At 38.1% G+C, this 25,753-nt stretch overlaps 1 protein-coding gene across 2 annotated transcripts in view; it reads left to right on the forward strand.

The window, feature by feature from the left end:
• The window catches only part of CDC42SE2 (CDC42 small effector 2), a 121,535-nt gene that overhangs the window by 38,463 nt on the left and 57,319 nt on the right, over window positions 1–25,753 (forward strand). The window contains exon 2 of one of the 2 annotated variants that reach the window (XM_011951036.1): window positions 9,270–9,440. Coding sequence is in view for 1 of the 2 variants with exons in the window: in XM_011951035.1 (XP_011806425.1) it covers window positions 9,270–9,301 (32 nt within the window). In the remaining variant the exon portion in view is untranslated. Of the gene's footprint in view, window positions 1–9,269; window positions 9,688–25,753 lie in introns of those variants that run through there. The other variant, XM_011951035.1, reaches the window with a different exon arrangement.

Below are 25,753 nucleotides of genomic sequence, written 5' to 3' on the forward strand. Positions count from 1 at the left end.
CTCGATCTCCTGACCTCGTGATCCGCCCGTCTCGGCCTCCCAAAGTGCTGGGATTACAGGCTTGAGCCACCGCGCCCGGCCTGTTTCCATTTTTAACTACCATATGTCAAGCATTGTAATAAGTAAACACTTTATACATCTTATTACATTCTTACAATAATTCTCTGAGGTGGCATTGTCTTCGTTTTATAGTGAAACCAAATCTCAGGGAGGTAACTTCCCAGTGATTCTCTATGGCAGTCAGAATTGGAAACTGTATTTATTTGACCGTACACAAAATACACATAAACTCTTAAATACTGTATTGTTCACCACAGTTGCTGTGGGTGTGTATATATATTTTAAAATATTCTCTGAGACTGGCAAGGGTAGGGAGAAGAGGGAGAGAGGAGAGATGGGGTTAAAGGATACAAAATTACAACTAGATAGGAGGAATATGTTTTAGTGTTCTGTGGCCCTGGAGGATGACTATAGTTAATAACATATAGCCTCAAATAGCTAAAAGGAGGATATTGAGTGTTCCCAACCCAAAGAAACAATAAATGTTTGAAATGGTGAATATGCTAATTACCTTGACCACTATATATTTTATTGAAATATCACTGTGTACCCCATAAATATGTACAATTATATTTCAATTAAAAAGTTTTAAGAGGGCTGGATGCGGTGACTCATGCCTGTAATCCCAGCACTTTGGGAAGGTGAGGAGGGCAGATCATGAGGTCAGGAGTTCAAGACCAGCCTGACCAACATGATGAAACCCCGTCTCTACTAAAAATACAAAAATGAGCCAGGTGTGTTGGCGTGTGCCTGTAATTCAAGCTACTCAGGAGGCTGAGGCTGGAGAAGAATCACTTGAACCCGGGAGGCGGATGTTGCAGTGAGCCAAGATCACGCCACTGCACTCCATTTTGGGTGACAGAGCAAGACTCCATCTCAAAAAAAAAAAGTTAAAAAAGTTAAAAGTCCTCTGACTTACAAACAACTCTGACCTGCTAATTATTAGCATAATGTATCATCATAATATTAAGCCCCCTTCCCATTCTGATACCCCTATTTTTTGAGGCATGGAGAGGGGGGAATAACCGGTCTGAAATCAGTACACTTAGTAAGTGGCAGAGCCAGATTTCAAACCCTGAAGACAGTTTGACAGCAGCACCTCCTTTTTCTTTATCTTATTTATTTATTTTTTTTGAGACAGGGTCTCACTCTCTTGCCCAGACTGCAGTGCAGTGGCAAGATCTTGGCTCACTGCAGCCTCTGCCTCCCCGGCTCAAGTGGTTCTCCTGCCTTAGCCTCCCAAGTAGCTAGGATTATAGGCACGCGCCACTGCTGCCTGGCTAATTTTTGTTTTTTGTTTTTTTTTAGACGGAGTTTTGCTCTTGTTGCCCAGGCTGGAGTTTAATGGCACGATCTCGGCTCACTGCAACCTCTGCCTTCCAGGTTCGAGAGATTCTTCTGCCGCAGCCTCCCGAGTAGCTGGGATTACAGGCATGCACCACCACGCCTGACTAATTTTATGTTTTTAGTAGAAATGGGGTTTTTCCATGTTGTTGAGGCTGGTCTCAAACTCCCGACCTCAGGTGATCCTCCCACCTCAGCCTCCCAAAGTGCTGGGATTATAGGTGTGAGCCATAGCGCCCAGCCTAAATTTTGTGTTTTTAGTAGAGACGGGGTTTCACCATGTTGGCCAGGCTGATTTCGAACTCCTGACCTCAAGTGATCCACCCACCTCAGCCTCCCAAAGTTCTGGGATTACAGGCCTGAACCACCGTGCCTGACCATCACCTGTTTTCTTAACTGCTATCCTGTACTGCCTCCTTTAGCCATATTCTTTGTCTGGACATGTTCTCATTTCTCTTAGGAGTGGGTTTGTTAGGGAGCATGGTAAATGTATATATACCTTTATAAGAAAGTTGCGAAATTGTTTACGAAGTGGTTGTATCATTATGACTTACCAGGAGTAGTCCATTTTTATTGCCTCATGACTTTTTTTTCTTTTTTTAATTAAGAAGCAGATTCTGAAACTCCAGCAATTAGATTTCCCCTTATTTCCCCTTTAACATTTTTGCCTCATTCACATCTAACCTCACCTGTACCCACTTCTGTAACTCAACACATCTTACACTTTAGGGTCTTGGAATGTTAACAGCACCAGCAAATAACAGCAAGAATCAAACAAAAAGGTCTTGAGTCTTAGTGTTGCCACTGGCTACATTATTGCCCAGATGACTTCACTTAAACTGTTTAAGTCAATGATTACCCGCATTTCTTTACAGTGTATTTACAGAGGAAATAAATTACAGTGATTTATTGCAGTGCTAATAGACATTGTACTAATTATGTGATTTTAAGTCAAGTTTCTTTACCTTTCTGGGCCTGTAAAGTGAGGAAATTGAACTAGATTTCTTACATGTCTATATTTGACCCTGACAGATCTGTATTTCTTAGAGAAGAAAAAAGGAATTGGTATTTGACATTAAAGAATCATGCATAGAAATGTGTCATGTATTTAAGTACTTATTTTTCATTCAACATCAGAGTGATTTAATAGGGTCAAGGCCTGATAATTTAAGCCACTGTTTCTTGAGGAAAAGTGGAAAGTACTCAAAATGTTACTGGAAGACTTATGACTTTGGCTTCTTGTAGTTTATCAACTGAAATTTAAGACTTTTGAATTGTAGTGGATTGGGCACTTAAAAATCGATTTTATTTTTAATTTATAAGAAGATCTGAGGATTGGAAGGAATCTTAAATAAAGTTTGTCTAAATCATCTGTCAGTAGGACTTTTGAATCATCATCCTAACATCCTGACCTCTGATAAAAGATACCCTAAGGCAGGACATTCCACTTTTAGGCAGCAGTGACAACAGAAAGATGTACTAATAGGTAGAACATACAGCCTGTACTCATTCATTGGAGTTGTGCCATTTGGGATGATGCAAAACTAGCATAATTTTTCTTTGTGACGGCCCTAAAAGTATTTAGATGTAGCATGGATAACTTAATTTCTTTACAAATGCAGTCTTGTCTTCATAATAATATGATGGAACTGAGACTGATTAACTTAGAGACTAGAAATCTCTGCGTAGAGATGGAGTGTACACTTTGGCTTTGGCTTTTGTCTAAAATAATTTTCTTTTTTTTTGGGACAGTCTTGCTCTGTTGCCCAGGCTGGAGTGCAGTGGCATGATCACAGCTCGCTGCAACCTGGACCTTCCCAGCCCAAGCAATCCTTGCACCTCAGCCTCCGAAGTAGCTGGGACCACAGGCATTCACCACCATGCCAGGATAATTTATTATTATTTTTAATTTTTAAATTTTGTATTTTTTGTAGAGATGGGGTCTCTCTACATTGCCCAGGCTTGTCTTGAACTCCTGGGCCCAAATAATCCTCCCGCCTTGGCCTCCCAAAGTGGCTGGCGTTTCAGGCATGAGACACTGCACCTGGCCTAAAATAAAACTTAATGGTTAAATTCAGCTAAGGAAATAATTCATTTTTTCTCTGTCTCTTCAGTATAAATGACAGGCAGATGGGGATAGAGGTGGCATTTAATATGATACAAAAAGCACCAAGGGATACCAGCACTTAGCAGTTAAACTGAGTCTGTTCTCATGACTTTTTCATGAATTCTAAGCAGAATATGAAGTCCATTTTAGTAGTGGTATCCAGATGACACTCATTGAATGATTATATTAAAATATGTTTTTGGTCAACAATGAAATGACAGTATTTTAAATCTAATTTCTGCCAAATGTAATGGAGGACTGAGGTACTCTGGACTATAATTGAATTAACAATGTTGAAATCCACCAAATTTCCTTTTTTCCATGCCAAATTATATTATGCTAGGTTAGTTAGAGTACTATTTTTGGCATATGCTTTCTTTGTGATTAGCAATTGTGTTTCTGATCCTTAGCATTGAGATATTACACTTTTGGAAGAGCTATTTTCTGAAGAGAAAGATTGTGGTCATAATTTTCAAATTTAATGCATTAAAAGGATCTTGCTTTTCATTTTAACCAGGCTTGCTACCGGTTATTAATATGTAATCACATTATTTTAAACATAAAATTGAATGCATATTTTTAAGTGTTCAGCGTGATAAATTTTGCCATATGTATATTCCTGTGAAATCACAACCACACTGAAGATATTGGAAATACCTGATACCCCAAAAGTTTCTTCTCAGCTGTTTGTAGGCCCTCCCTTTTGCCCACCTACCCACATTCCTAGGAAATTAGCTGATCTGCTTTTCTATCACTAGAGATTAGTTTCTTTTTTCTAAAACTTTGTATAAATGTATTATATAGTATATACTCTCTGTGGCTTCTTTGACTCAGCATAATTATTTTGAGATTTATCCATGTTGATGGGTGTATACAGTCATTCTTTTTTTTTGAGAATATTGTATACTACAGGTTTATCCATTCACCGGTTGATGAATTCTTTCAGTTTTTGTCTCTATGTTAAAAGAAAAACTTTAGACAATGTAAATGTAGCAGAATTTATTTGAGCAAGGAATGGTACATTAATTGGGCAGCACTCAAAACCAGAAAAGGTTCAGAGAGCTCTGCTGTGCAACCTGGGCAGTAAGCGTAGACAGAAAAGAGAAGCAAGTATGTATATAGATTGATTAGTTAACAGCTCCTCTTTTGCCTTATTTGAACATGGTGTGATCAGTTGGCAGCCTGTGATTGGCTGAAGCTTGGCTGCTTGTGATTTGCTGAGATTCAGCTGTTTATTTTCTTCTTTTGAGAAGTGTCTGTTGGGTCCTTTGCCCATTTTTTGATTAAGTTGTTTTCTTGCTATTCAGTTTGAGTTCCTTACATATTTTGGATTTGGATATTAGCCCTTTATCAGATATATGATTTTTAAACATTTTCTCTCAATCTGTGGATTGTCTCTTCAATCTATTAATTGTTTCCTTTGCTGTGCAGAAGCTTTTTAGTTGATGCAGTCCTGTTTATTTTTGCCTTTGTTGCCTGTCATATTTGGGGTTAGATCTAAAAAAAAATCTAAAAATTGCTCAGACCAATGTCATGTAACTATTTGCCTATGTTTTCTTCTAGTAGTTCGACAGTTTCAGGTCTTATATTTAAGTTTTTAATCCGTTTTGAGTTGATTTTTGTATATGTTGTGAGATAATGGTCCAATTTTATTATTTTGCTTGTGGATATCCAGTTTTCCCAGCACGATTTACAGTAGTCTCACCTTATCTGCGGTTTTGCATTCTGCAGTTTGAGTTAACCTTGGTCAACCATGATCTGAAAATAGTGTATGGAAAATTCCAGAAAACAAACAATTCTTAAGTTTTAAGTTGTGTGCCATCGTGAGTAGTGTGATGAAATCTTGTGCCGTCCTGCCTTGTTCTGCCTGGGAAGTGAATCATCACTTGTCCAGCATATCCATGCTGTATATGCTACCTGCTCATTAGTCATTTAGTAGCTGTTTAGTTTATCAGATTGAATAAACATAGTATATCTAGGGTTCCTGTCCGCAGGGGGTCTTAGAACGTATCCCTCACAAGTAAGGGGAGACCACTGTATTGAAGAGACTGTCCTTTCTCTGTTGTGTGTTTTTGGTTACTTTGTTGAAAGCCAGTTGACCATAATTTGTAGGTTTATTTCTGGGCTTTCTATCCTGTTCTATTGGTCAGTGTTTCTGTTTTTATGCCAGTACATTCTGTATTGATTACTATAGCTTTGTAGTAGATTTTGAAGCTAGGTAGTGTGATGCCTCCAGCTTTGTTTTGCTCAAGATTGCTTTGTCTGTTTGACGTCTTTTGTGGTTTTATATGAATTTTAGGATGCTTTTTTCTATTTATGTGGAAAACAACCTTGGAATTTTGATAGAGAGTGCATTGAATCTGTAAATTGCTTTGGGTGTTGTAGACATTTTAACAATATTAATGATTCCAATCCCTGAACATGGGATACCATTACATTTATTTATATTGTCTACAGTTTCTTTCATCAGTGTTTTACAGTTTTCAGCATACAGATCTTTCACCTCCTTGGTTAACTTTACTCCTAAATATGTATACTTTTTGGAGGCTGTTGTGAATAGAATTGATTTCTTAATTTTTTTTCAAGATTATTAGTTGTTAGTGTAAAGAAATGCTACTGATTTTTGTCTGTTGATTTTGTACCCTGCAACTTTACTTCGTTTATCAATTCTAACAGTTTTTTGGTGGAAGCTTTAGGGTTTTCTACATATAAAATAATGTCGTCAGCAAACATACAATTTCTCTTCTTCCTTTTCTTTTCTTCTTCTTTTTTTTTTTTTTTTTTTAAGACGGAGCCTTGCTCTGTCACCCAGGCTGAGTGCAGTGGTGCAGATCTTGGCCCACTGCAAGCTCTGCCTCCTGAGTTCACACCATTCTCCTGCCTCAGCCTCCCGAGTAGCTAGGACTACAGGTACCCGCCACCATGCCTGGCTGATTTTTTGTATTTTTAGTGGAGAGGGGGTTTCACCATGTTAGCCAGGATGGTCTACGATCTCCTGACATCGTGATCTGCCCACCTCGGCCTCCCAAAGTGCTGGGATTACAGGTGTGAGCCACCGCGCCTGGCCCCTCTCTTCTTCCTTTTCTATTTGGATGCCTTTTATTTCTGAGGCTTATCTTTCATTCTGTTAATAGTGTCTTAGAGATAGCAGAAATTAGTATTTGAATGAAATTATTACTTTGTCTTTTTTAAGTGGATTATGCTTTTGTGTTTTAGTTTACTAATCTTTACCTAAGATAAGGCCACAAAGATTTTATGGAAGTTTAATGGTTTTACCTTTAGGTCTGTGATTGATTTTGAGTTAATTTTGGCATGCAGTATGAATATTCAGTTGTTCCAGCTTCATTTGCCGAGAAAGCTATCCTTTCTTTACTGGACTGCCTTTGTACCGTTACGGAAAATAAGTTGACCACATGTGTGTAGTTGTATTTCTGGACACTCACTCTTGTATTAACCTGTTAAGTCTCTCCACATGCTAGTACAATGTTTTTGTAGCTTTATAATGAACCTTGTATTCTGGTTGTATAAGGCTTCCAAAATTTTTGCCCTTTTTAAAAGCCATTTTGATAGATCTAGCTCTTTGACATTTCCATATGATTTTATTTAATTAATTTATTTTATTTATTTTGAGGCAGAGTCTCACTCTGTTACCCTGGCTGTAGTGCAGTGACATGATCTTGGCTCACTGCAACCTCTGTCTCCTGTGGGTTTAAGTGATCCTCCTGCCTCAGCCTTTCGAGTAGCTGGGATTACAGGTGTGCACCACCACGCCTGACTAAACTGTAGGATTTTAGAATAAACATGCCAGTTTCTTCTACAAAAAGGTCAGCTGGGATTTTTATTAGAATTCTGTTGATTGTATTGATCAAATTGGGGAGAATTGACATGTTAACATCATTGACTTCACTGATCTAGGAACATAATACTCTGTTTTTGCACATAATTTGATAATTTCATAATTCATATTTTTATACTACAAATGAAATTGTTTTTTAAGTGATTGTCATTTTTTTTTTCTTTCTTTTTTTTTGGAGACAGGATCTAGCTGTGTTCTCGAGGTTGGAGCTCAGTGGCACAATCATAACTCACTGTAACCTCGCACTCCTGGGCTCAAGTAATCCTCCCACCGCAGCCTCCTGAGTAGCTATGACTACAGGCATGCTCCACCATGCCTGGTTAACTTAAAACATTTTTTTTTTGTTGTTGTTGAGACAGGGTCTCCCTATGTATTTCTTAAAATCCTGGCCACAAGCAGTCCTCCAATTCTGGCCTCCCAAAGTGCTGGGATTGTAGATACGAGCCACCGTGCCTGGCTTCTGATTATTCTTTGTACAGTTGTTCTATAGAAATAGAATTGATTTTTGAGTATTAATCTTGATTTTTGAGTATTGATCCTGCAATCTTCCTAAACTTATTTATTCTATTGATAGCAGTCTTTTGGTTTTCCTAATTTCGTTATCAGAGTTAGCGTAGCCTTTTGGTTCACTGTCAGTTTAGAATTGAAGAAATGTGTAAGTTCATAAAATGTAATATCAATGTCTTGCAAGGAGTGAGATGCAGCATCCCTAATGTTTTTCATTTTACCTTTAATGAAATTCATTTTTCCTTTAATGAAGTACTAGTACTCCTCATAATATGAAACCTTGACACTTCAAGCTACCATTATTTAAGGTGTGAAATTTATAGGCAATTTCAGCAAAGTAATTGATTCTGAAGGATGAATTGCTGTTTGTTTTTATGGCTGGAATTCTAATAATCTGTTCAAATTATGTATTTTGGAGGGAGAACCAATTGCCTTGGTGATGGCTCTGGGAGGCAAGGGAGAGTATGTGGTGAGGACTTTATGTTTGTGGCTTGAGCGAAAGTTGTGTGGATTATGGTGTGATTTATTGAGATGACGAAGACTGAGGAAGCAATGGATTTAATATTGTCAGTTCAGGTTGGACATGTTAGATTTTAGGCGTGTTTTGTCTACTGTGATAAGGCTTATAGGTTTATTTGGACGCTTTTAAATGAACTATATCTTAGGTTAAAAACAGGCCTGAGGTCACACAACTAGTCATTTGCAGAATTTGAACTCCAGCTTCTGACTCTTAGTCCATGTTTGTTATCGCCTTATGGTATATTATATCCTCAAGGCAGAAAAACATGCTTGGCTATGACAATAATAAAATGTTCCCTGGGAACTGTTAGAAATACATAGCAGAGTTTGCAAGCTCAAATGCCTGCAGGGTACAGACAAGTAACTGTGAGCCAGGTTGTAACGTAAAGGAGAGTGGCGACTTCTGTGGAGAACTGCAAAGCCCCATCCTCAGGGTTAGTTAGCTGCTAATCAGCTCCAGAAGATTGTTTCCATATGGGAATGTGGGGCCAGTATTGCTAGATATTCTGATTTTTCAAGAGAGGTCTGAAATCTGGATTTTCATGTAAAGTCCTGATTTATAAATGTAGGCAGTTATCCTTTAACCATGCAGACCAACCTAGTGTGGGTCCACCAAAGGTGTCTGTCTGCTGGATTCTGCCCGGTGGGTAGATATACTGTGGAAGCAACGATAAATTTATATGGTGGGAAAAGTGTGGTAACTATGTGTAATAAGCACATTATGGTGTTGAAATGCACGTTGCTTAGGTTAAACATGGTGCTTAGTGAGTCTAGTGTTTGAGTTCAGTCTTTATATGGATCAGTTAATTATAGATGGGGGAGGGGGAATTGCTCTCTGTAGCTTTTTGCCTCCTAATTGCATACTTTCATTTGCAGATAGGGCCAGTTTTGAGTGTGTGAATTTTTGAGTGAAACCTGGAACCCAAATGAGAAGAAATCTGCAAGGAATAACTACTGACAGTGAATCTGCTGAGTCATCTGTATGCATAATATGGAATGTTCTTAACCCAGAAGTAGCTGAATGTGTTACTCCATTGATGAGGAGTGGTAAGTCTGATTATCTCCACTGATAATTAAATAACCTAAACCCTTCCATAAAAAGAGGATGATTTCTTCTACATTCTTAGCATTTGCTGACATTAATTTTTATATTACAGGGGAGGACAGCAGTGCAGTTTAAGGGAATTCTTTATCCCTAACACCATGTTTAATGTCTGATTTCAGAGTTTGGCTTTCTTCTTCCAGTTAGGCACATCCTTTCCTTTGCCTAGGCATTTTTCTCTATTATTTCTTCTTCAGTCCAAGGCCTGAAATACTGTATTTGAAATACTGAACCAGCACTGAAATGATGGTCATGATAGTTACCAGCATCCATTCTAATCTTAGTTGTGGTAGGTCTCATTCTCTTTGGGAGTGATTGTTTTAGGAATGGACATGAGAAACAGTTTTGTCCAATGAGAGACAAAAGGGACATCTGCAAGAGGCTTTTGGGGAAATCTTTCTTGCTTTTGAGAAAAGGAAGAAAACAGATGGTCCCTCTTCTCTGCAGAGCTGATATTATCTGGATGTGGTGTGTGGAAGTGCTGGAGCCATCTTTTTAGTAGCCTGAAGGTGATGCCTTATATGAAGGAGGGAGAACCAAGGGAACTGGAGAAAAGTAGAACTAGAGTTCCATTTACCATGCCTATAGCCACTTTACCTGAATTTTCTTATTGTTTAAGCAGTTTTGCCTTGAGATTTCCTGTTTGCTATAGAAATTATTTAGATTTGATTTCTTCCTTTTTTGATTACCCAAAGCCATGTTTTTTAGTGTCACACACATTTCAACTTGATCATGTTCTTTGTAACCCCTTACAAGCTTTATGAAGTCAAGGGGTATGTTTATATTCCTATTGTATCTGACTCTAATACTTCTTAATGATGTCATCAATACATGTTTGCTTAACTGAATTACTTGATAAGTGTTTGAAAAACCAATCCATAGAATCTAATAATTACAGAGATTTTTTTTTTTTTAATTCACATTCTTTTCTTTAACCACACTGCTTCCTTCTAGGATTATGAGTGAAATTTGTTTTTTCTTTAAGACTTCCAGTATGTAACACATGTTTAAGTGGTTAGTTCTACTCCAGACAATATTGCCTTTTGTTTTTGTCCAACTTTACCATCCGAACCAGGTTCTCTCCTTCATGTTTGAGTATTGGCTTTCAATCTAATAAATGAAATTTCACTTTCTTCTTTATTATAAAAACAGAATAGTTTGCCTTCTATTTTCTGTGATAATTATAGGAATGGGGGACATCAGTAGTAAGAAGGAATAATTCAGGAATAATTTGTATTTGGCTTTGGAATGCATATTCACAGAAAGATTCCCTAAAGTGTGCATCCCCACTCTGTTCTTAAGACTCTGTGTTTGGGGGAGATGGGGGTAAGTTTGGTAGTGATGTAGTAAGAGGGATCTTGGGCCATAGGATAGATGATCTAGTTGCTTATGTTTTAAAGCTCTGTGAAACAAATCACTTTTTTTTTTTTTTGGCTTGGCTCTAGATATAAATGTTTTTTTCTATCTTTTCTTTTACATCTTGTTATTATAATCTTGAAATTTCAAGTATGGAATAAGAACCTCTTTTTCTTCTTGAAAATCTATGGTGTTACTTTCAGTTATGGTAAAAGGAAAAAGATAAAAAACCTGTGTTATGATTTTACCAGGTAATCTGGTAGTATATTTTGAATCCTTCAAAAAGAAATTTACATTCAGGGAAGAATTCACTTTTTTTTTTTTTTTTTCTCTTGATGAATTCTGATGAAAATCTGGGAGAATACCTTTTTTTTCTTCTTCTTTTTTTGAGACAGGGTCCCACTCTATTGCCCAGGCTGGAGTGTGATCTTGGCTCTTTGCCTGTGTATTTGAGCCCAAGATGCTAGGAACCTCTGTCTCCTGGGCTCAAGCGATCCTCCTGTCTCAGCCTCCCAAGTAACTGGGACTACAGTTGTGCACCACCATGCCCAGCCAATTTATATTTTTTGTAGAGACAGAGTTTCACCATGTTGTCCAGGCTGGTCTTGAACTCCTGGGCTCAGGAGATCTACCTGCCTTGACCTCCCAAAGTGTGGGAATTGAAGGTGTGAGCCACCATGCCCAGCCAGGAGAATAACTTTTTAAGAAGATAGAGAAAGTTGTATGATGTGCTTTACCCATCAATTTAAATGGAGTAGTACCATTATTTAGTAATACAGGAAATTTAAATCATTAAGGTCAGCTTTAATGTGCTGTATTTCATGTATATTTTGTTGGAATGGAACATGTTTCCTATCTAAGGCAGTCATGGCAGGCATGCACCCTAAGCTAGATCAAGCAGAGTGAATCTTAGGATATTTGCTAGGAATGCTGAGATGAAGTCACTTACGTTTTTGTGAATTTCAACCTGAAAACATAGTTATTGAATTCCTGGCAACTATCTTTTGACCATGAAAGGAAAGTTAATTGATTAAGAAGCCAACACAGAATGACTAGAGCAGAGAAAAGCCATGCCCTAGTTACTCCATTTGAGCTGTCAGATCAACCCTTCCCTGAAGCTGCTGTACCTGTAAACTTACAGTTGCATGAGCTAGTAAATTTCATGTTTAATTCAACTGGCTTTGGATTTTCTCTTATATTTTTGTGAAAACCTCCTAGCTGATACATCCTTCTCAACCCTCATTTATACACTTGTGTAATAAGAACTCAAGGGACTTATTAAAACTTGAATTGTGAGTTAGGCAAGGAGACATCTGACACAGATGTGCAGGTTGGCAGATAATGCATTCTTTTTCTTTCTTTCTTTCTTTTTCTTTTTTTTTTTTTTTGAGACAGTCTTGCTCTGTTGCCCAGACTGGAGTGCAGTGGTGCGATCTCGGCTCATTGCAAACTCTGCCTGCCGGGTTCAAGCAATTCTCCTGCCTCAGCCTCCTGAGTAGCTGAGATTACAGGTGCCCACCACCATGCCTGGCCAAGTTTTTTTTTGTGTTTTTAGTAGAAACAGGGTTTCACCATGTTGACCAGGCTGGTTTCGAATTTCTAACCTCAAGTGATCCACCTGCCTCAGCCTCCCAAAGTGCTGGAGTGAGTTGGGAGTGGAAAGTAGGAGAAAGGTCAATGTGACTTTTACCCCTACCCTCAGCACCTCACTTCATTCTGGTTTTCCAAGCCTATAGTACACCACTAATTTTGAGTTCTTGTATGGAATGGAATTCTAAACCACTTATTTCAGCTGCAGTTGTTTTCTTACCCTAGGGCCATAGAAAGTGGTTTGGAGTATAGTTTCTACCTCTGTGAAGAGATTTTCTTGGTCTTCTCAACAAGGATAAATTTGTATTGATACCTAATATGGTTAGGCTGTTGTCCCCCTGTAGACACAGCTCGCACTCTGTATAATGGCTTCCTTTGCCCCTTACCAAGCACCACTACTCTTTACTTTGACATGCAGTATTGCTCAAAAAATGGATCTCTTATAGCAGAATCACCCAAGACCCAAAAGAATACTTAGAAACTCACCATTGTAATTCAGTATCTGAAAAATATTGTTCTCTTCCAGTCTATAGCATTCCAATAACATTTTTAAAAGGATTTTTAAAGATTAGTTGAATCTAAAATTTATAAGGACAAAAATAAGGAAGATTATCCAGAAAAATTATTTAAAAGAATGAACATTTAAAAAAGGAATGAGACTGGGCATGGTGGCTAACACCTGTAACCCCAACACTTTGGGAGGCCGAGGTGGGCGGATCACTTGAGGTCAGGGGTTTGAGACCATCCTGGCCAACATAATGAAACCCTGTCTCTACTAAAAATAGAAAAAAAAATTAAGCCAGGAGTGGTGGCGCATGCCTGTAATCCCAGCTACTCAGGAGGCTGAGGCGGGAGAATAACTTGAATCTGGAAGGTGGAGGTTGCATAGAGCTGAGATTGTGCCACTGCACTCCAGCCTGGGCGACAGAGCGAGACTGTGTCTCAAAAAATAAGTGAATAAATAAGATAAAAAACAAAAGAACTAGTTCTTCCAGATATTAAAAATGTATTCTGGCTGGGCGGCAGTGGCTTATACCTGTAATCCCAGCACTTTCGGAGGCCGAGGCGGGTGGATCATTTGAGGTCAGGAGTTAGAGACCAGCCTGGCCAACATGGTGAAAACCCCATCTCTACTAAAAATGCAAAAATTAGCCAGGCATGGTGGTGCATGCTTGTAATCCCAGCTACTTGGGAGGCTGAGGCAGGAGAATCACTTGAACCTGGGAGGTGGAGGTTGCAGTGAGCTGAGATCACGGCACTGCACTCCAGCCTGGGCGACAGGGCAAGAGTCTGTCTCAAAAAAAAGAAAAAATGTATTCTAAAATTATAGTAATTAAGACATTATGATTCTGGTAGATAGATCAGTGGTACAGAATTTAAAAGTCCCAAATTCATATGGAAATTTAGAATATAATGAAAGCACATATCAGATCAGTGGAGAAAATTATTTGTTTTCTTTCTGGCAATATGATAGCTGGGTAGCCATCAGGAAAAATCAGATCCTTATCTTCAGAGGAAGAAAATGGATTTTTTCCTCTTTATATTCTTGGAGTTAAAAAATGCCTACTGAACATTTAAATGTACATGCTCTTTAATACATCAGTTTCACTTCTTGGAATTTATCTTATGGTTAAATTCTGTAGCTTTTGGGTTTAGTTCATCATATTCTCACTTATGTGAATATACAGGGTTACTCTTTGTAGTACTGTAATAGTAAAATATTAGAAACAACTCAACTTCCATCTGTGAAAGATGATCTATATCAGTATGATAACAATGCAGCCCTTAAAACTTAAAAGAGGCAGTTTTTTAAAAGTTACTGATATTAGCTGGGTGTAGTGGCACATGCTGATAGTCCTAGTTATTTGGGAGGCTGATAGGGAAGGATTGTTTGAACTCAGGAGTTCAAATCCAGCCTGGGTAACATAGATCTCATCTCTTTAAAATGTTACTGATCTTGCCTGATTTCTAAGATAAAGTGTTAAGTGAAAAAGGTGCCAGTCATGTATGATGCTACATAAAAATATTTTTTAAAAAGAATATACATATATGCTGGTATATTCATAAAGTATCTGTGAAAGGCTGTGCAAGAAGCTAATATTAGGGGCTGTATTGAGGGAAGACAACTGGGTGGGTAGGATAATGGTGGGAAACTTAATTCTATCATCCCCTCCCCACCAAATCATCAAGTGTCGTACTGGGTAAAAGGAAAAAAAGGATTCACCTAATTTTCATCTTTGTCACCCCCAGTCCACATTAGAAATTTTTTTTTTTTTTTTGTGACAGTCTTGCTGTGTCGCCCAGGCTGGAGTGCAGTGGTGTGATCTCAGCTCACTGCAAGCTCCGCCTCCCGGGTTCCTGGCATTCTCCTGCCTCAGCCTCCTGACTAGCTGGGACTACAAGTGCTAACCACCATGCCTGGCTAATTTTTTGTGTTTTTGGTAGAGACAGAGTTTCACGTTGTTAACCAGGATGGTCTCGATCTCCTGACCTCGTGATCTACCCTCCTCGGCCTCCCAAAGTGCTGGGATTACAGGCGTGAGCCACCATGCTGGAAGAAAAAAAAGTATTTTATGGTAGTGGTAAAAGACACATAAAATTTATCATCTTATCCATTTCTGAGTGTACAGTTTAGTAGTGTTAAGTATGTTCACATTGTTGTGCAACCAGTCTCTAGAACTTTTTCACTTTGCAAAACTGAAACTCTGTGCTCATTAGACAACAAATTTTCATTTCTCCCTATTGCCATCCCCTAGTACCCACCTACTTTATGTTTCTATGAATTTGACTACTTTAGATTCCTCGTATAAGTGGAATCATACAGTATTTATGTTTTTGTAACTGGCTTATTTCACTTAGTATAGTGTTCATAAGGCTCATCCATTTTATAGCATGACAGGATTTCCTTCCTTTTTATTTTTATTTTTTATTTTTAAAAGAGATGAGATCTTGCTTTATTGCCCAGGCTGGCTTGAAGTCATGGGCTCAAGCAGTACTCTGGCATCAGTCTTCTAAGTAGCTGGAAGTACAGGCATGTGCCACTGCCCTTCCTTTTTAAGGCTCAATAATATTCCATTGTATGTTTGTTTATCTGTTCTTCTGTTGGTGGACATTTGGGTTGCTTCTACCTCTTGGCTATTGTGAATAGTGCTAGTATGAATGTGGGTGGGCAAATATGTCTTCAGGGCTCTGCCTTCAGTTTTTCCAAATATATCCCAGAAGTAGATAGGATTTCTATTTTTAATTTTTTGAGGACCTGTCATAATGTTTTCTATAGCAGTTGCACCATTTTATGGTCTCACCAACAGTGCACAAAGATTCCAATTTCTTCACATCTTTGCCAGCATTTATTTTCTGTGTGTGGGTTTTTGTTTGGTTCTGTTTTGTTTTCTTTCATAGTAGCCATCCTAAGGGGTGTAAGGTGATCCCCAATTTTTTTTTCTTTGTTCTTTTTGAGACAGGCTTTCACTCTGTTGCTCAGGCTGGAGTATAGTGGACAATCATGACTCACTGCACCCTCAACCTCCTGAGCTGAAGCAGTCCTCCCATATTAGCCCTCCAGGTAGCTGGGACCACAGGCAGGTGCCACCACACTTGGCTATTTTTTTTTTTAAATAGAGACAGGGTCTCCCTATGTTGCCCAGTCTCATCTCTAACTCCTGGGCTCAAGCAATCCTTCCACCTTGGCATTCAGGTGTTGGGATTACAGGCATGAGCCACTGTGCCCGGCCCCCAATCTATATTTTTAATGTTAAAGTATTTTAATCGTGTATTTCTTCTATATTTAAAAAGCTTATGAAGTTATGAAGTACATTTAAGTTAATGATTTCAGTTTTATTACTAAAAAATACAACTAGTAGCCACTTTTTAGAATTGTATCTCAATGTGCTTTGTTTCTGTAACTTGAAGTGCATGTTTTATAATCAGATCCTCAAGGGATTGTACCTCTATCTCTTTTTTTTTTTTTCTTTTTTCTTTTTTTGTATTTACCTACGAGTCACCTAGGGAGCAGACTAGGGTATGTATACTTAACCCCAGGTAACTTTGCTAACCTTAATTCTTTTCCCTAACACAGTTAAAATTCTAAGGTTCTGCATGTTAGGATTCCAGTGGTGTACGAACATTCAAAATAATGTGTTTTAATAAAAAACTCTGTGTCATTTTACTTTACATGAGAGGATTTGATCTGTTTGTTTACTTTTAATTGAAAATAGTTTTATCTGTATGGTTTTGACAGTTGTATGTTAACTTTTCTCACAAGATGAATTTAATCATAAATTGTTCAAGAGCAAGATCAGTTGTTAAGAATTTTATCCAGAGACAAAAGTATATGAGATTCTAGTAAAAAATGGAAAGGAATGTAAATTGTCCTTAAATTTTTTTCTGCTTTTTCAAGAAAATTTTAGGGATGTGAGTGTTCTACAACAAAATTAATAGCTTATAAAGTATTTTACACTTTGAGTAAATTACTTGCAGCTCTTGTTTTTCTGACCTGAAGTTGCTGACATTATTCTGAAATTGTTATTGTGGAGTATCTGTTTTTTCTTGCAAGTATTCTTTAGAAGTATTATTTCTAAAATCACATCACTGTATGAATATCCAGCTGTAGCCTATGACTACATCGTGAGTATTAGAAGTCATTTTTAAATAACTTTTGCCAGACCTTAAGGTTCATTACTGTGCAGCTCTCTCCTTCATGGCTGTTTTTATTTGGATATTTAAGGTTGAGCTGCTGTCTTCATTATATTTGGTGTGTGACTTGGTAGAGAAGGGCACAAGTAGTGGTATGGCTTGGAAAGGGTGGGAGTTTAATCCTCATTGTGAGTTTTGAGAAAAGATAATGAAATCCTTTATATCCCTTTCCATAGGCCTGCATTTCAAAGACTTACATTTTAATAAGAATTGGTTGTGCAGCTGCAACCCTGGCAACAAGGCCTAGGAGAAAAGAATTGGGGCAGCATTCCAGAAATCGGGGCAGGCACTGGTCTCATGTGGAGCTGAGCTAATGAAACAGATAAAAATATAAACCATGTAGTAAAAATAAGACCAATACTTTCTTTGGCATAGTAGATACTGAAATTTTTCCACACATATTTTTTAAAAAGCCCAAAAGCTCATAAGCTGCACGCTCAATAAGAGTAGCTATATTATCTTCTCCTTTAGGACAAAAAACCCCAGATACTCTTGGAAGTTAATATTTCTGTGAATTATACCCAAAATGTAATTGTTCTTGGCCCATTCTTGGTGAAGTCCAGATGTTTTCAAAACATGGGGTACAAAATTTGTCAGATAAAGTTTAGAAACAAGGTTTTAGGTTTTAAACTTTAAAAATCAAATGCTCATATCAGTTTTAATGTAAATTTCTCATAATTACTGGACTCTTTAGATGCCCTTCAATAATAAAATTTGTTAAATATATTCTCTGAATACTGTGACAATGCCTACATAATCTGTTATTTAACCATAATTTAATTATTACCTCATTGTTACGTGTTTAGGTTGTGTTGGAGTTTTCCGTCTTATAATAAGAAATATTGCAAGAAAACATTTTTGTGTGTATAGGTATTTTGCTTTCTTTTGGACTAGTCAGGTTTCTTTTGGACTAGTCAGGATTACTTCTGGATTTCCAGAAGTGATACTGATGCATTAAATGTGAAAATTTTGAATACTTTTTAAGAGCACTACCAATCTACACAGCTATTATAGTGTGTATGCAGTTGCCAGTTTCTCTGCTTCTTTATCAACATTGAATATTTGAATAGATAAGAAATGGTAGTTGAATTTTTTGTTTTAATTTTCACTTTTTAAATTAGAAACTTGGAATATTTTAAAAGCAGCTTACCAGCTTCCCCTTTGTGGATTTTAAAATTTGTGTCCTTTTCCCATTTATCTATTGGACATCCATTAGGTGTTTCTTTTTTTTTTAAGTAGTAGTCCTAAGAATCTCTCAAAATTGAGTGTTGTAAACTTCCTAGTCATTCTTTACACTCATACCAAATGGTATAATATGTGCCAGGCTCTATTTTAGCCTGAACGAAACAACTGATATAGTTGCAAACTCCTAGAACTAAAGGGACTCTTAAATATCGTGTTCATTTTTTACCCGAGGAAACTGAGATCCCGTCTCATTTTATATGATCAGTAATTAACCTTTGAGAATGGTGGCTGAACTGGAGTTAAAATTCTATCAACATTGTTGTCTCCCTGCTGTTGCATATATCTCTTCTTTCCTCTTCCTAATATGATAATCAGATTTCCCTCTCACTACCCCCTGCTTCTTCCATTGTATTTGTACATTCCCGTTGGCCTAAGCAAATCAGCCTAATCCTAGTTTTGGTTCAGGGGACCTGTTGGCTCATACCATTACTTTGGCCACAGTAATCGGTTCAGGAGTGACCAAGTCAGCAAAATTGATCCAGTTAGAGTGTAGTCTTGAATTTTCATTACTGTTAACGTCTGAGTATTTTAAAGTTTTCTTAATGTTTTTACTTTTTAATCTGAGTTAGTAATATATTTAGTTTCCAAACGAGATTTTTAAAACCATCTTTTTGTCATTAATTTCTAGTTTTATCCCATTGTTGTAAGATAATGCAGTGCGTATGGTATTGATCTTGTGTTTTGGGCCATGCTTTTTGGGCTGTTATATGACCTATCTGTGTATATGCTGTGTGCTTATGCAAATAATATGTATTCTCTGATTTTATTGCTTGGATCTTCAGCATATCTGCTTATACTGTTTTTGATCAGTTGAGTGTTAATATTTCCAACTGCAGTTGATTTTAGCTTTTTCTCCCTGCATTTTCTACAGTTGTTTCTGACCTATATTGAGACTTTGTTTGATGTGGATGTGTTCATGATGATTATGTGGTTTTGTTCTACTGTTTTTATAAATATGTAGTATCTCACTTTGTCCTTCTTGATTTTTTTTTTACCTTAAATTTTGTTATATTTATTTTTTATTTATTATGTTTATTTTTTTAGGGAAACAGAGTCTGCCTATGTTGGCTAGGCTGGTCTTGAACTCCTGGACTCAGTCATTCTGCCTTGGCCTCCCAAAGTGCTTTACAGGCATAAGACACCATGGTTGGCCTGCCTTAAATTTTGTTAAGATTGCTATGTTAGCTTTATTGTGGCTCATATTTGTTTGGTTTATCCTTTCTTAAATATTTCTCATATTGCTGTGTCATTTTTTTAACCTAGCATAAAATTTTTTTTATACCAATTTGTCTTTAAATTGGCAAGTTCAACTCATTTACATTATTGTAATTACTGTTCTAATTGGGTTTAATTTTCATCCCTTTCCCTTTTGCCTAACTCCATTCCTGCTTTTCATTGGGTAAGTTGAAATTTTTTGTTTTTGTTCTTATGATGATTACCTTTTAGACCCATTCCTCAGTTTACTTCTGTATATTTCTTACTTTTAAAATGACTTTTTCTTCCCCTAAATATGACAGATACTCCAGCATTCTCATACCTTCTTTTAAGGTATCTCCTAACTCCCCATCGCCAGTGAGTATATTGCTGGTGTTTTAGATCACTTTTTATGGCTACTAAGACATTTGACTACTTTTACTTTCTTTGTCTCTTTTTATTTAGAGATGGAGTCTCGTTCTCTCGCCCAGGCTGGAGTGTAGTGGCACAATCTTGGCTCACTACAAGCTCTGTGTCCTGGGTTCATGCCATTCTCCTGCCTCAGCCTCCCAAGTAGCTGGGACTACAGGTGCCCGCCACCACGCCTGGCTAATTTTTTGTATTTTTAGTGGACACGGGGTTCACCATGTTAGCCAGGATGGTCTCGATCTCCTGACCTTTTGATCTGCCTGCCTAAGTCTCCCAAAGTGCTGGGATTACAGGCATGAGCCACCACGCCCGCCCTTTCTTTGTCTCTTGGAGTACTTTCTTTATCTCTTGTAGTACCTCCTATATTTCTTTTTCTTTTGAGTATTCTTCCAAATGTGTAGTTAGTGGGCTTTATGTGACCCTCTGATTCTTCATATGTTGAAAATATTTTTGTCTTCACATTATATTGGAAGGATGTTTTGGATGTAAAATTCGAAGTTTAAAGTTATTTTAATTCAAGACTTTTAAAATACAGGTCAAGAGTCCCTTGCCTGGTATTTTAAAATCAAAGAACCAAATGGTTTTTCATAATTTATTTGACTACAACACCCAAACCAAACTGATATGAGGCTACTTACAGATTTTATTCATCTCATTTAGTGTTAATGTTTATAGATTTTGCTTCAAGATATTAATGAGTTAAATTACGGGTTAGTTCCTTAGATGCTGTTGTGGATGTTATATGATATGTGATATACATACACACACCATATTATCTTTATATAAGCTGAAAAATCATTGTTTTAGTCTGTTTTGTGCTGCTTTAACAAGATACCACGGACTGGGTTATTTATAATGAACCAGAAATGTATTGGCTCATGGTTCGGCGGGCTGGAAAGTCCAAGATCAAGGGGACAACGTGTTGCTGCGGCAGAAGGCAGAAGGGAGAGAGAGCATGAGTGAGGAGATAGAACTCGCCCTTTTATAATGAACCCATCAAAATGGGGCACATAGTCTTAAATATGATGGCAGCATTAATTTTTGGGGGTTTTTGTTTCCAATGCATGCTTTTTTGGGGGATACATTCAAACCATAGCAATTCTGAATTCTGAAAAAACTCCTGCTGCAAGGATTATGGATAAAGGATTGTGGATTTACACTACCCCATCCTGTGTCCAGTGTCACTCTTGGTGATATCTAATATTAATCTTCTTTTGCTTTTGACATTACTCTGTTCTTTTTTTCCAGCCTTTGAGATTTTTTTCTTTGATAATCTTAAATTTTCTAGGAATGGGCTCTTCTGTTATTTGGCTGTTTGAGGCTTTACACTCTTGACTTCTTTTATCTTTAATTCTGGGAAGTTATTATTTCTTGAAATGTTTATTCTTCCCTAGAAATGTTTCATTTCCTTCCCTCTTTCTGGAACTCTGTTATCTGGATATTGTCTGTTTTTCATATTTAGTATTTCTACTTGATTCTTTTTCATGGTTTATTGTTTTGACTTCATATACTTATATCTTCCATTGACTTCTTAGGGACACATTCCTGGATCATTCATTCCAGTAATGCTGCTTCAGATAGCATAAGTTGTTTAGTGAGTCATCTTTCTTTCACAATAGTTTTATGTTCTAGATGTGTCTATTTGTCTGTGTCCCTTGGGGTGTATTAGTCACTTAATCTAATGATATCTGTTAGGGAATTTATGTCCAGGTGAGTTTAAGGAGAAGAAGGACTTGGGACCCAGGTCAGTTAGCCACTTGGCACCACTGAAGTGCTGTCAAGTTCTTCTGTTGGTTGCTACTGCATCAGGCAAATTCTGATTGGGATTTGTTTTTAAACTCTTATAAATAAATAATATTGGATACTGGAAAGAGGTTATGTCCTTAGATTATAACTCGCTACCAGCCCTGTAGCTCCTCTGCCCCTTGTGGTGGGGGCACAGAGGGGCAGGAAGAGTGAATGCCAAGAGGATGGCTTATTAGCCTGTATCTGTTTTCCTGAGCTTCCCTCCCTAAGGCTTTTGTGCCACCCTGATTTTATCCTGCTGACAAAGACATCTAGGCTGTTGCTGCCAATTTCTGTGGCTAAGGGGCAATCAAGGGGAAGGGAAATGCAGAATCTTAAAGGGCTTTTAGCATATCTCTCTGCTAGTCCTACCTCTGCTTCCCTTTGCTTCTGGCTCCAGGTTGCCAGTTTCCTTTCAGAAAAGTTAAGTACAGCTTTTAGTATTACCAGCAGTTTTTATTCCTTTTTGTTGTTGCTGCCATTATTGTTCTTGGAATCCAGATTTACTTCTGTCTTTTTCTTCCTTATGGTCGATTTTGTTGGAAGGCACCAGAAGCCCATGACAGTCATTCATCTTGATAAGTATTGGATGACTTCATTTGATCCAAGAAAGATTAGTTATACGAGATTTCCTCGAAGCACATAAAAATCTTTAATTGAAGAGTAGAGGCATACAAAATATATACAAACTATATGAAAATAATCATAAAAATTAAGAGTTCCAGACTGGGCACGGTGGCTCACACCTATAATCCCAGCATTGTGGGAGGCCTAGGTGGGGGGATCTCCTGAGGTCAGGGGTTCAAGACCAACCTGGCCAACATGGTGAAACCCCGTCTCTACTAAAAATATAAAAATCAGCTGGGCATGGTATCGGGCACCTATAATCCCAGCTACTTGGGAGGCTGAGGCAGGAGAATCGTTTGAACTCGGGAGCGGAGGTTGTAGTGAGCCGAGATTGTGCCTTTGCTCTCCAGCCTGGGCAATAAGAGCGACACTCCATCTCAAAGAAAAAAAAAAAAAAAGAAGAGCTCCAGTTATCTATCACTGTATAACAAACTACTTTAAAATTCAGTGGCTTAACCAGCAATTACTCTATTATATCTCTCAATCTTGAAGGTCAGGAATTTGGGCAAGTCTTGGCAATTCTTCTCTTAAATGTAGCATCATCAACTAATGGTATTCAACTAATAGGTGGGCAGGACTGGAGGATTCTAAGCAGCTTTATTTACACGTCTGGTGCTTTGACTAGGAAGGCTGGAAGGCTGAGCTCAGTTGGGCCTATGTGTACGCATGGTCTTTCCAGCATGATGGTTTTAGGGTAGCTGGAATCTGAGCAGAAGCTATAAGGCTTTTTATGATGTTCTAAGATCCAAGCCTTGTTCTGTAGTCGAACAAGTCTTACTAAGGTCACCTGAATTTAATGTAGAGGAATTTGGAGGAATAACCAAGAATAACTTAATACCACACAAGGTTATTAGAGTTTTTTTTGTTCATGATTGTTGCTTTTAGGAGAATGTCATTAGTTCTTGGCTTAGGGAATCTTTTCCTTATCCCTCTCATCTGAAGGGGATTCTCTGTAGTAGAGGGATATCATGTACTTCTTTTTCAGTTCACTTTTATAATAATATTTTTCCCCATAACAGTGGTTCCCAACTGGGGGAATCACTCCCTAGGGACATTTGGCAGTGTCTGGAGACATTTTTGGTTGTCACAACTGGTGAAAAAGGGGTACTGTTCGTGTCTAATGGATAGAGGCCAAGGATGCTGCTAAATATCCCACAGTGCACAGGACAATGCCTGCAAGAAAGTACTATCTGGGCTGGGCACCGTGGCTCATTCCTGTAATTCCAGTAATCCCAGCACTTTGGGAAGCCAAAGCAAGAGGATCAGTTGAGTCCAGGAGCTCGAGACTAGCCTGGGCAACATATAGACCCTGACTCTACAAATTAAAAAAAAAAAAAAAAATTAAGTAGCTGGGTGTGGTGGTGCATGCCTGTAGTCCTAGCTACTCTGTGGACTAAGTATTTTGTTTAATTTTCACAATAGCCCCATGGTAGAGGTACTATTATTTTCCTGGACAGCATTTTCCAGTTTGAAAGAGCTCATTCAGACCCCAGTACAATGATGAAAAAGGACCAAACCAAGTCACATCTCTGTGGCATTTGAGAATTCCAAGAGTTAAAGAAAAAAATGTTTAACTCTTCTAGAAGGGAAATACATCACACACAAAGGAAGGAAAATTGGAATGTCATCAGACTTCTCACAACTCTGTAAGTTACCAGATACTGCAATAGTGCCTTTAAACTCCTAAGGGAAAGATTTTTATCTTGGTATTCTATATTTAACTAAATGATCAAGTATCAAATGTAAGGAATTAAAATATTTTCATTCTTTGTACCACTTCTTAGGAAGCCAGGGGAGTATGTATGTGATTTGACAACGTAAGTGAGAAGAATGAGAAGAGGAAGACGTGATTCACAGAAACAGAACATACCAACTTTTAGAGCAGTTAGGATTGAAGCAAGAGGCTAGGAAGAAACCAAAAGAATATTTGAATCAGTACATCTATTAATATGTTCAGGTATTTGGAAATTACAGGTGTTTCACACATCTGATATAGGTACATAAAAAAACTAAGCAATTTAAAAAGCTCAGCAGTTATTCAGAGAAAAACAAAAGATTATTTAAGAAAACATAGGGAGGCTGAGGTAGGAGAATCGCTTGAACCCAGGAGGTGGAGGTTGCAGTGAGTCGAGATTGTTCCATTGCACTCCAGCATGGGCAACAGAGCAAGACTCTTGTCTCAAAAAAAAAAAAAAAAAAAAAATTAGCTAATTATACCAAGTAGTCTGAAAATTGATAATTTGAGAAGTAGAAATGGGCATCTTACTTACAATTATAAAAGTTAATACTTTACTCTGGGCACGGTGGCTCATGCCCATAATCCCAGCCCTTTGGGAGGCTGAGGTGGGCAGATCACGAGGTCAGGAGATCGAGACCATCCTGGCCAACATGGTGATACCCCATCTCTACTAAAAATACAAAAATTAGCTGGGTGTGGTGGTACAGGTGTGCAATTCCAGCTACTCTGGAGGCTGAGGCTGGAGAAACACTCTTAACTGGGAGGTTGCAGTGAGTCGAGATTGTGCCACTGCACTCCAGCCTGGTGACAGAGTGAAACTATCTCAAAAAAAAAAAAGTAAATACCAGAAGAAACAGCTTGGTAAGTTAAAAACAGTTCTCACTAAGAGATGGAGAGGCACAGGGCAAAGATTTGCCATTTTTAATAGTCTTTTTTTTTTTTTTTTTAAAGGCAAAGTCTCACTCTTTGTCACCAGGCTGGAGTGCAGTGGTACCGATCTCAGCTCACTGCAACCTCTGCCTCCCAGGTTCAAGTGATTCTCCTGCCTCTGCCTCCCGAGTAGCTGGGATTACAGGTGCCCGCCACTACGCCCAGCTAATTTTTTGTATTTTTAGTAGAGATGAGATTTCACCATATTGGCTAGGCTAGTCTTGAACTCCTGACCTCGTGATTTGTCTGTCTCAGCCTCCCAAAGTGCTGGGATTGCAGGTGTGAGCCACTGCACCCAGCTAATAGTCTTTTATTTTTCATTGATTCTTTTTTTTTTTTTTTCTTTGAGACAGATTCTCGCTCTGTTACTCAGGCTGCAGTGCAGTGGTACGATCTTGGCCCAGTGCAGCCTCTGCCTTCTGGATTCAAATTCTTCTGCCTCAGCTTCCCAAGTAGCTGGGACTACAGGCAAACACCGCCACACCCGGCTAATTGTTGTATTTTTAGTAGGCATGGAGTTTCATTGTGTTGACCAGCCTGGTCTTAAACTTCTGACCTCAGGTGATCCACCCACTTCAGCCTTCTAACGTGTAGTATTCATTGATTTTTTTTTTTTGAGATGGAGTCTCGCTCTGTTGCCCAGGCTGGAGTGCAGTGGCTGGATCTCAGCTC

Source organism: Colobus angolensis, unplaced genomic scaffold (assembly GCF_000951035.1).
Source record: "Colobus angolensis palliatus isolate OR3802 unplaced genomic scaffold, Cang.pa_1.0 Scaffold314, whole genome shotgun sequence".
In the NCBI taxonomy this organism is placed as follows: Eukaryota; Metazoa; Chordata; class Mammalia; order Primates; family Cercopithecidae; genus Colobus; species Colobus angolensis.